Source organism: Lates calcarifer, linkage group LG3, assembly GCF_001640805.2.
Source record: "Lates calcarifer isolate ASB-BC8 linkage group LG3, TLL_Latcal_v3, whole genome shotgun sequence".
Taxonomy (NCBI): Eukaryota; Metazoa; Chordata; class Actinopteri; family Centropomidae; genus Lates; species Lates calcarifer.
Window position 1 is genome coordinate 3741753 of NC_066835.1, and position 12281 is coordinate 3754033.

Consider the following 12281-nt stretch of genomic DNA (forward strand, 5'->3'; position numbering starts at 1 on the left):
CGACAGACGGTTCCTCAGACTGACACCATCACTCATAACGTGCATCTGCCCCAAATCATCAGCCCACTTCCCATCCACTTCACTCTGGGCCTATACGTAGCCCGCCCTGTGCTCACTTTCCTTGGCTACAAAGGCACTGTAAATAGGCCTGGATGTAATGGCTAACTTGTTTGTTGTCCATGACATTCAAATATTGACACTGTGTTTCAGAGTGTTTTGGTGCCTCGACAGCTCCGCGGCAGATTTGGATGTTTTTCCAAATGCAGCAAAAGCATGTGGTGACAGCTGCAGGAGCACTTTAAAGCGGAAGCTTCGACCAAGAGCTGCCAACATGAGACTGAGATGTAGAGGACTTTAGAGGAGAAACACAGAGCGTCTGCCAGGCAGGATGTCTGACACAGACGGAGACAGAGCTGCTGTGTTTCACTGCAGCTTCCTCTGCTGCCAGGGAGCATGAACACACATGATAAGGACATCAGTGTACACTGAATGTGAATCGCACTCATCCTCTGAACACATGTAGAGCTACAAATTCGCAGACAGACTGAGATTTCTATCGTTGAGGACGGGATGGGAAGTAAAAAACTGCATAGTGTGTCTGCTTGTTAAATAAATTAGAAGTACTACAAAAGACAATATATAAAATAAATATGTACATTTTTTTAAATACATTTTCTCTATGAGAAAATTGGGCTGTAGCAAAAAACAACAAAAGATCATGGTAAGAAAACAAAGAGCAAAACTTGTGATTGAAAAAATGTGGGAAAGTCACCACAAGTTATTGTGTCAAGTGAATATATAACTTAAAAGATTTGATGACATTTTATATGATTTATATAAAAATGTATTTAAAAAATGAAAGATGTGCGGTCTGTAAACTTGTCAGAACAGCTCAAAATGAGTAATACAGATCACAGAGCTTTACTGTAAGTCAGTGCAAGGACAGGCATTTAACACAAAGCTGAAAGCACAAGTGTTCTGTAATCATTTCCCCAACTTAAGTACAGCCTTTCTTCATAAGTGTGTGGCTGCTTGAAGCCAGTGCCGCCCGGCCCACCACCAGCCCCAGGGCGGCTCCGTTGTGGCTATCGCAGTGGCAAAGGCCGGACAGTTGAGGCGGTTGCCAACAGGCCGTGCCTTTACTTCAGATGGGTGCAGCCATAAAGGAAGGAGGGGAAAAAAAAAGACAAAAATATCCAGAAAGTTGGGTCTATAATTGGCTGCGCCTCTCAGCCTTTTTTTATGTGCGAGCACAGCCCTGTTGAGAACAGTAGAAGCCACCTCGTCCCCCAGTGAAACCCAACACTTTCCCCCCTCGTAGTTCCCTCCCACTCTATCCACCCATCCACAAGGTTGCTGAAGTGCACCTCACCTCACTTTTTAACAACACTGTACACTGGATTGTCACCCTGGATTATGTTATAATCTCATCTTGATTTCTGGCGCCTGCAGGGGAGATATTTTGGATTATTATCACCTGATAACGATGCTGCCCCGGTGCTGATTCAGGGTGTGAGTGCTGGAGGCAGAGAGACCGACACCTCCAGTAACACTGACTGAGTGACAGGCCAGGTAAGAAAAAAAAATTGGCATCATAAAATCACCCATCTGTCACTGCTTTCTTCCTCTAAAAACTGACCCTAAAATACTTATTTATTCTTCATCAGTTTTGAATTGTTGGCAAAAAGTGCTTTTTTTTGTATCCACATGCTGCTCAGATGCTCCATCGGAGAACAGACTCTTTTCTTTTTTCTCTCCTCTTCGTGGGTTGCACATGGAAAAAAGCTCTTTCTGTTTTTCGCATTTTGGAAATGATAAACGTGGTGCTTCTGTTATAGACATCTACGCTGCAGTCCCAGGTCTGCCATTGAGAGAGGAAGTGGAAACAGGCCTGATGATACAGACCCACAGTTTGTAAGGAATCTGGCCTCAGGTTCAGATGTTGACAGAGGCAAACCAGCTTGTTTTTAGCTCTACTGCAGATACTGTATCTGCTTGTAAAACTGCAGATTAATTCAACACAGCTCTGGGAGACCCATACACTGTATTTAAATGTAATCACAGATGAAAGGGAGACAAATTAGAATATGTTAGACTTATACAAAGTTGGGTAAAAAGGATTAGAAGCATGAATCTAAATCTTGTTCAGCTGCTCTCATAGTTTTCTTGCTGGGCTGAATTTCTCAGATTTTAAATGCACACTAATGGAGGTAATTAGAGCAATTCAGATAGTGTGCTTATTTTGCTCATTAATAGCACCAGTGAAACCAAGTAGCAGAAATAGCCCAATGGAGAATCAGATAAGGAAGCTGGTATCTGGAGGCCAAAACACTTTACCCACAGTAAATAATGCACTCTCTATTTCATATGCTATATAGGCCAAGCCACAGCCAACAGACTGCTGTTTCTAAAATTGTGTCCCTCCACAACATTTCCTGGAATCACTTTCTGTTTAAATCACTTCCTGCTTCATTTATCACTCCCCTTTACTTCAATTTAGACCCAAAATTCCACTGACGTTTGTTGTCATGACAAGTCTAAAAAATACTAAATAAGATGGCAGCCTATTTATCTTTTAAACAGGAGAAAGTCAAAGTCACATTAGAAAATACCCTAATTATCTTTCTTGGTGAGGAATTCGATAAGAAGAGTGATACCACTCTCATATATGTGCATTAAATACAATTCTATAACTAAGACATGGTAGCTCTGCTTAGCATAAACCCTGGAAACAGGCAGAAATAGCTAGCCTGGCTCTGTCAGAAAGTAATAAAATATGTCTATCATGCCTAATCATACTTAACACATTTTTTTTCTCGATTGATTGAGGAGTGCAACAAACTGTGTGTAAAAATAACAATTTGCAGCTTTAATGTGTGTAAATCTTGCTACAGTCTCAACTAGAGACACCTCTGGATGGAAAAAAAGGTCCTCACATTCACAAGTTTTTGACCCATAGGACAACTGCACTGGAGTAATTCTAAAGCTGAGCCAGTTGATAGCATGACTGCCTGTTGACATAAAAAGGACAAAATAATTTAATCATATGATTCCTCCAGACTTTCCAAATGAAAGAAATTTTGATGATACAAAAACAATTCTGAGGGGTGTTTGACAACAAAAACAATGTATTGACCATTTTATAGCTGCTTCTTTTTCAATTATTGTTCATGGGAAAAATGCTCACTTTACAGCTCAGATCCATTCCTGGGGGCATGTAAATAACACACAACACATAATGTCCCATAAAAATGAAATTTGTCATTTCTGCACTTCAGTTTTTGTACAAATAAACAAAATGAAATGTGTTCAATAGGGAGCATTAGATATTTTTTTACCCTTGCACACAGCCAGACTAGCTGTTTACATGTTTCCAGTCTTTATGCTAAGCTATCCTAACCATGTTCTTGACCCAGTGTTATATTTAACAAACAGATATGAGAGTGGTTTCAACCTTTTCATCTATCTTTCTGCAAAAAGGGAACATATTTCCCAAAATACTACTCCTCTAAAGTAAAGTATTCCTCTAAACATTCCATTAAGTTTCACCTCTGGAAAACAAATACATTAACAGCACAATTCAATGGGAATATCAGGGCGCACAGAAAGGTGGTCAAGGATGGTAAATAACTCTTCAGCACATGAGGGAGTGATATTAGTGCTTTCCAAGTTGTGCATCACTCAGACTTTCCTTAACCTCCCACGGTGACCACATGCAACGAGATGCTCTTCCAGTCAGGATGAGTCCATGTTATGGCTATGGTCAGTCACACATCAGCCCTAACAGTCTAAAATACGTGCAAGAATAGTTTTGTGTTTATACAACAGGTTTCTGTCAGTGCCACCCAGGTACAACAGCCTCATAAATGCATCCAACAGAGAGGGGATGAGTTGTTCTTTGTTTCACACTGGCTGCACAAACATCACTGTAGCAGCTCCAAAGGACAATGAGAGATATCTGTGAGAATTTCAAACTTTAACAGATCACACAGTGCAACATCAGCAAACTGTGCTCTCCTGATGTTCTTCAGCTGTCATGTGGGTGGATATAGTTAAAAAAAACAGTTTGGCAGCTAGTTCCAGTAGTCTTTGGTGAGTCCAGTTTTCTCTGGATGAAGTGTTCACTTGCTGCTGTAGAGAGATGTGTATTTCAGACTTAGGTTTCAATTATAACGTGCTGAGAACATTTCCCACCAGCTTCCAAACCAAAGAAAGAAATTCAGGAGACAACAAAAATACTGGACAAAGGGAGGGCTGAGAGTGACATTTTTTTTTTTTTTTTTACTGAATCCCAGGTTATTTTTTGTTGGTTGGTTTTTTTCCTTTTTATACATATATAAAGTGTCTAATGCAATTTTAAAGTAGCTTTCCACCACTACCTTGTCACTGGCCTGCTTTTTACAGCAGTCTCCCTGCACTACAGGAAGTGCTTTATCCACTTTAGTTTCCCTGTTGGAGAGAAATTATCACAAATTGAATTCATGTTTCATTGATGAAAAGGTGGAAGGCTCAGTTTGGCAAACAGGATTTAGATTCTGCAATGTGTTTTAGTTTGGATGTACGTTTACAACTGGCTGTAGTGTCTGCTAGAGCACATGTAACGGTAAATCGTTGATGTTTCCACTGACCTTTCCACAGAGTGGACAGCTTGATGGTGGTAATAAGCTAAACAAAACAGACCCAAACCGAGGCCGAGATGGAATTACGACTGGGATTTAGGATCACCCTGGTCTTGGTCATCCTGGCCTTTACTCTTTCCGGTGAGAGAGTGGAAGCACAGAGGGCAGGTAAGACCATTAAGACTGAAAATTCTAGACCTTATGTTGACTTTATGTGGCTGTTGACTAAATCCTCCTGTATCTGCTTGCTCCAGGGTGTAAAAATGTCCACTATGACCTGGCGTTTATCCTGGATACCTCATCCAGTGTTGGAAAAGAGAACTTTGAGAAGATCAGACAATGGGTGGCCAACCTGGTGGAGTCTTTTGATGTGGCGGCAGACAAGACAAGAGTAGCTGTAGTTCGCTACAGTGACAGACCTACCACTGAGTTCAACCTGGGGAGACACAGGACCCTGGAAGATGTGAAACGAGCTGCCCGTAACATACGCTACCTTGGGGGAAATACAATGACTGGGGATGCTATCAGCTACACCACCGACAACATCTTCACGGAGCAGAACGGAGCGAGGCCCACAGCCAGAGGAATTCAGAAGGTGGCCATCCTTCTCACAGATGGCCGAAGCCAGGATTATGTTCTGGAGCCCTCTAAAGCAGCTGCCAAAGCCGGCATCAGGATGTTTGCCGTGGGCATTGGGGAGGCACTGAAGGAAGAGCTGGAAGAAATCGCGGCTGAGCCAAAGAATGCCCACGTCTTCCATGTGACAGACTTTAACGCCATTGACAAGATCAGGGGCCGGCTGAGGAGGAGGCTGTGCGAGAGTAAGTCAGCCTTTGGGCTTGGTGCCAACACATCACTCACACAGAATGCCACATGGCCTCTTTTTGAAGCCTCACTTTGAAGTGCTTGCCTCACCCTGAACGTGCACTTAATCAAATTAGACTCTTATTTTAACCTTTAACCACTATACGGAGGAGAGACCCTAACCACAAAACCCCACCCTAACCACAAGGAACTGCTGCACATGTACACTGTGCTATCATGGCTTCTATTTGACTGAATATGAAGCATGTGAGGGGGATGTTGCAAAAATTGGCTTGTAAATGACAGATCTCTAACCAAGACATTTCTGTGGTGTAGCTGTTTTTTTCACTGCTGCTCTGGTGCAGAGGTGTTTATCACTGGAAAGCCTGTCTTATGTTAACCTAAATTGTTTTTTCACCAGGATGCTGACAAGAGTCCTTCAACACAGACACAAAGGCAAAGAAAGTAGTTGTCATAGCCTAATGAATTAGCAAAAATAGGCTAGAAAATAACGTAACAGCTTTATGTTGTCCAGTGGCATGTGTTAAGAAGTAGAAATGCATCTGCCTGAGTGTTTTCATGGAGAAGATGGATGCTTTGCACTCCAACGCTTCAAATTCCTGCCTAAAATTAGCCGGACAGGAAAGAAAAGGATGCCATAAGTCTTAGCCACATACAGCAAATACAAAAACGGAAATGACATGATTACATGGTTGAGTGCACTGATGAGCATTGACAAACTCTCAACTGTCACTTTAATCTGGCTCTAAATTGTCAAAACATGGCAAAAGTAGACATTCTTCTGCAGAAAGTGTTGATTCAGACTCTGAAACACCTTTATTCTTTTTCAAGGGCATATCATCTTGCAGGGAGAGATTCATTTTAAAGCCACTGACCTTTGACCCTGCTCTTTGACTCCACAGATTTTCAAACTGCCAACCAATAATGTAGGTTATATATTATGAAACCTGCTGTGCAGCAGCTTTGTAGAACTAACCAAAGGCTAAATTTACACTGAAAGAAAGTTCCAGTGTTTTCTTTCTGTAATCTCTAAAATCACCACGAGTGAGTCTCTAAGTATATCAGTGGTCAGCAAAACTGGCTCACTGAGCAATGTGAGTTATTTTCACCCAGAAAATTATAGATCTAATGTTTCAAGTGGGTCCAGTGCAGCCACTCCAGTGTCCATGTTAAATGTTTTCACCTTTTAATCTATAGGTTTAAAAAAGAACGCTATTTATTCTGCGCTGCACTGATTCATTAACGCATGTGTGGCCTCACTTCAGAATACCAGCGTGTAAGATCACACACTTGACCTCACATGACCCCAGTGACAGATAACTCTAACATCAGAGTCCTTGTCGAACACCTAGATTGTTTTTAAAAAACTCAATAGCCATAGTAATGACAGATAAGATGGCTAATAGTAAGAATTAAAAATGTATCAATCTATGGCTGCAACAAAAAAGAATAGTGTTAGTTAGATCATCATGGTCAAGCTTCTGCTTTTGCTGATTCTATGAACATGTCTGAGACATTCATTTACAAACACAAGTTTTACATTGCTTCCATTTTAACTCACAGCCGGATGCCTAAATTATAGTTTCAGGGCCACAAGTGCAGGGAGTAGCTCAGCTATCTAGCATACTAAGTCTCAGAGCTATGCAACAACACTGTCTTTAAAAAGAGTGACGCACTCGTTGGTAGAAGTGCTGGCTTTATAAACAATATAAACCAAGTATCCCCTCTGAGATCTTCCAGTCTTCCACTTAAAAAGACTTTAAAACCAAGGAAAAAAGACTGCTGCTAAACAAACAGAAGTCAGACACAAACAAGGACAAAGTATACAGCTGAAAATAAAAAAAAGCCATGTGAAACTGAGATTACACCACTTGTTGAATTATAAAGAGTATGCATACGCTGACAGTTAAATTAGCTGCATGGATTTTGCCATTAGGCATGCTCGAGGCTGTGCGTGAAACAGAAAAACAAGCGATGTCAACAGAGCTGTTCCCATAATGAACACCACAAAGGTTAAAAGCCTCTCTGACGTGATGATTTTTATAGCTGTGATTTAAAAAAATTGCAGGGTTTAATAGTAGCTGTTTGGCAGATACTTGATCTATTGAGGATGTTGAAGTGTCTCATTGTGATATTTTTGGCCACAGATAATATTTAGGACTGACAGTCAGGACACAGACAGATTGTTGGGATAATATTAAGTTTAATGAGAAGTTCCTCTGCACAGATTGATTACAAGCTGATGACAGGATCCTGATTTGCTGTTGCTGTCTGATCCACAATGAAAATGAATCTTGTCATGTAAGATGGGTGAGAACGTTTTACTCATATTGGCCTTGTCAGTTGTAAGGTGAAGCAGATCATAGTGATTTTCAAATATTATAATAATATATAGTCCACCCAGGTCTTGATCTACAGCATTAGTTAGTTGGGGATGGGACATTACTCTCTATTGCTGCCATGCTATTTGATGTAAGATGATACATGGAGGGTATTCTCGCATAAAAATCCTGCCCAGTGCCATTTTAAAGTGTCAGTTATGAAAGAAAACATAAATAGATATTCTGGTATCTTGCCATTCAAATAGTTTTGGGTTTATTTCCTAGGTTTTAGATATTGGGCTTGGCAATTTCTTGCAATAAAACAGAGGTAGTCAGTAGTGTATGGTGCTCACAAACTTAAAATATTACCTGAAAACAAGACAACTCTACAGGCACACTAGCAGCTGTGAGGCTGTTCTTTCTAGGCACACTAGTACTTTGCGCTAAATGCTACTGTCAGAATGCTAACATGCTGAAAACTACAATGCTAACATTCTTATGTTCAATGGGATTGTTTCTCAGTCTCAGATACACATTAGTCTTAAAAAAGTGACCATATTTTACAACTAAAAATAAGTATGTCTGTATATTACTAAGCTAACAAGTGTACAACCAAGTTAGCTGCTCTGTGAGGTTTTACTGGGCACAGTCTTGCTTTGAGCTAAATATTACCATGCTAACATGCTCACAGTGACCATATGACGTATGATGTTTGCAATGGCCATTGTCCTGCTTTAGCATGTTAGCATTATAATATTTGTTGATTAGCACTAAACTTCAAGTACATCTTAAATATTGAAAAAAATAAAAAATTGACCTCATAGTGGCACTAGATGAAAAGTTAATGTATGATAAAAGTCATTACAATTCATCCTGACAGGACATGAGTGTCACCCAAGTCACCCAAATGGTTGCTCAGATATTTCAGTCTGGACCAAAGTAGTGGATTCACTGACCGACCAACGGTTCTATCCCACGCCTCTGGCCAGTCTAAAAATGCAAGAGAAATGTCTTTCCAGAAACAGCATCCCTTTTACTCCAGAAAATCCACAGACCTCACAATAAACTGTTTCCACAAAAAAAAGTATATGTCTGCTGGAAGGCAGACAATGAGGTCAGTGGAGGAAGAAAGACGTTTGGAATACTCATGTAAATTTTCAGTGCTGTGCGAGCCATAAACAAAATTCATCACCTCCAAGGTTGAATGAATGTAAATCACATATCTAAGCCAATGTTTACACCTATTAAAGTGAACAGGATCCATATCTGCATTCTTCAGTAGTGAAGCTGGCATCCTGACTCAAATAGAAAATACCCCATCTGCCAATAAAAACTTAACCTGATGGTTTTGGATTTCTTACTGTCATCACCATTACTGAAATATGTGTGAGTGGAAATACAAAACTGTTACAGCTTCTCAGGCCTGTGGATGTGCCCCCTGCCTGCACTAGCATGGTCACCCACCCTTCACTCACCCACACACTTCACTCACCAGACATCAGACAGGAGAGATGGAGGGCAGTCTGTCTGGGCTGGTGCTCTTCAGATCACATGTCAGTTTGGAGACTGTGTTTCAATGAGATCACTGCTTCCTAAAACAATCCACCACTTAACACCTTTTTTGTCTGTCCCCTCATAAAGTTTCAGAAAGACCGCTTCTCATAAAGAAGCAACAACACATAACTACAAGGTTACCAGCAGAAGTGTTTTAACAGTACCTTTTGTTCCCATAGGAGCATCATATTTTGACTTACTACGTGTCTAACTCGACTACTGTCCTTTCTCCTCAGATGTCCTGTGTCCAAACATGAAGGTTCAACCTGATCGCTTTAAGCCCAACAGCACCAGTTATGGTCTTGAAGAGGTTCCAGGTATGTGCAAACTGCTGCTTTCCTAACGGCAACATGCTGTGCTGGCAATACCCATCAACCACAAAGTCAGCTCTTTGTTTTACAAAGCATTTCCTACACTCTCACATTTAGCTTTTTCACATGAAGAGAAAAAAAAGTGAGACTGTCTACACTTCCACGCAGCAACTGCCTTTCATCCTTTCCCATTTGATATGAAAATTAATTAGTAGACCCTTCAAACTTTCTTGAGTCATGTAAATCATCACACTAGTAGTATGTATTAAAAATGGTTAGCAAAATCTAAATTATGCATGACTTATAGCTAAAGGAAAAGACATTTAGGAAAACTTTTTGCTGGTCATCGATAGTTAAAAGGATCAATACCACTATTATGTTTGTACAGTACCATGAAGCTGGCTAGTTAGCTTAAACGGGGGCAAACAGCTAGCCCTCCTCTCCAAAGGAAACAAAATCCTCCTACCAGCAACTATACAGCTCACTGATTAACATGACAATGTCTCCTTTATGTAGTCTTGACAAAAGAAGTGTAGAAACAAGAAGTTGATGTTTGTTTCTGGAGTTTATGCTATGTTAAACTTCATCATTACTGTACTGTAATGACATGAGAGTGGCACCAATCATCTCATCCACGGTAACACTCAAGAAAGCAAAAAGGGTATTTATCAAAATGTCAAACTGTTCCTTTAGGAGGCACTGATATGGCTCTAAATGCAGCTCTGATTTACAAGTTCATTGATTAAACTAGTCTTTTACCAAGTGAAGCGTAAAACTAGCCCTCCGTCATTTGATGCTTTTGCTTCATACATTCCAAGCTGCTGTGTGGAAGGTTTCTCAGAAGTCTTGAATAGCGTTTATCCAGAAAGGTCGGATGTTATAAGAGTGTCTTTTGGGGGATCTGAGTTCCTGTCTGTGTCTCCCACCCACATCCATCACACTGAAGAGAAAAAACAGATGCACATGCATGACTGCTATGGTGAACTTCATGGAAAGAGAGATGTCAGATTGGTGAAAGTTGTGTTTTTGAAATGTTGACTCTTCACACATTTGGCTGGCACAGTGACATTTGACAATCTGATGTGGCTTTTTTCAGGGCAAATTTTGCCATGAAGGTGCTATTTTGTGCTGTAGTAGATTTTTTTTATACACATAAACGCCCCCCTCCTGCATTTGTAGACTTGAAACATAACACAGCATACGGTACATTAGCTGTGGGGCAAGGTGTATGTGTGTGCAAGGTTGTCAGTCTATGACACAGCGAACACGTGGATAAACAAACGCACTCCTCTGGGCAATTTAGAGTTCCTCATTCATCTAACCTGCATGTCTTTGGACTGTGGGAGGAAACCAGAGCAGCCAGAGGAAACCCATGCTCAGTCATAACATGTAAACTCCACACAGAATGACCCCAGCTGGCTATTGATTCAAATACCAGTCCTCTTTGCCATAAGGCTACTGTGCGAACTACTTAGATAATAAAGAATAAAAAAATATATAAATAAATAAATAAATACATAATATATTTATTTATGATATTTGAGATGTAATAAAAAGCTGGTAGCCATCACTGGGTTGTTATATCTTCCTGTCTCCTGGAGCGCTTGGCTGAAATCAAGCCATCTCCTTTTAGACTGTTGCTTCATATCTAGTAATTATACTTATTTAAGATATTTGTTTAAGCCAAGCAGGGGTGAAGGAAGTATTTTCGTATTTAACTAAAAGTGCTCATTGTGCAGAATGACTCTTTCTAAATGTTGTATATGCCTTACATAACTGGATGTTGAATATTGATGCATTAATGTATAACCAGCATTTTAATGTTGTAGTAGATCTAGGTGGAAGTAGCTGAAACTACTTTATACACTGTTGTGTGGTTTAATCTATAGTAGTAAAATGTACTGTGTGAGCATGATCTCTATAGTATGTAGTAACAGCTGTCAAATAAATGCAGTGGAGTTAAAAGAACAGTATTTCAATATGAACTATTGTAAAGTGGAAGCATTAGTAAATATTGATGTATGACATACTGATGTAAAATACAAGTGTATCAAAATTGTACTGAAATACAGCAGGCTACTGTGTTACTTTTGACCACTGACGCCAAGTGAGTCTTGGCCCTCATGGTAAGATAGAGAGAGCTTTAAGTTTGATATCACAAATTGATACACTCATTATTCTCAAAAGTCTCTACAAGTTAGAGTGACTTTTTTGTCAAAGTTAAAAAAAAGGCAGCCAATCAGCAGTGATTTGGCAGAATAGAGCAGAGGAGTGTGTACTTCTGATTAGAGATGACAGCATCACTTCCCACTGTCGAGACACATTAACACATCCTTGCCACTGGGTAAGTGCTAAGTACGTGGTTTTGCTTTTCTTCTAAGCCGCAAAGGAATTAGAACAAACTTTAGATGAAGCACTGCTTTCTTGAGCAGATGTACCACGTTGTCAGATGTGCTGTAAGCGCTCTAACTGCAGTAATCCTCTGGGTTGTGTTTTGTTTGTCTTTCTGAGTTAGATCCACTGTCCGAGTTTTGTTCCACTGGAAAATTATATGAGAATTTTTTTCTCTTGTAACCAAAAGCTAGGTTACTGTGGAATATACCATAAATATACTGTACCCTACACTGATTTATATTTCTTTTACATTTGGC

At 40.1% G+C, this 12281-nt stretch overlaps 1 protein-coding gene across 1 annotated transcript in view; it reads left to right on the plus strand.

Annotated features, from left to right (window-relative positions):
* The first annotated feature begins 766 nt into the window (after positions 1 to 766).
* The window catches only part of LOC108900286 (collagen, type XXII, alpha 1), a 53149-nt gene continuing 41634 nt past the window's right edge, over positions 767 to 12281 (plus strand). Inside the window, 4 exon segments of the mRNA XM_051065383.1 lie at positions 767 to 1572; positions 4639 to 4787; positions 4874 to 5440; positions 9556 to 9636. Of these exon segments, the coding sequence (XP_050921340.1) occupies positions 4697 to 4787; positions 4874 to 5440; positions 9556 to 9636 (739 nt within the window). The 5' untranslated portion in view covers positions 767 to 1572; positions 4639 to 4696.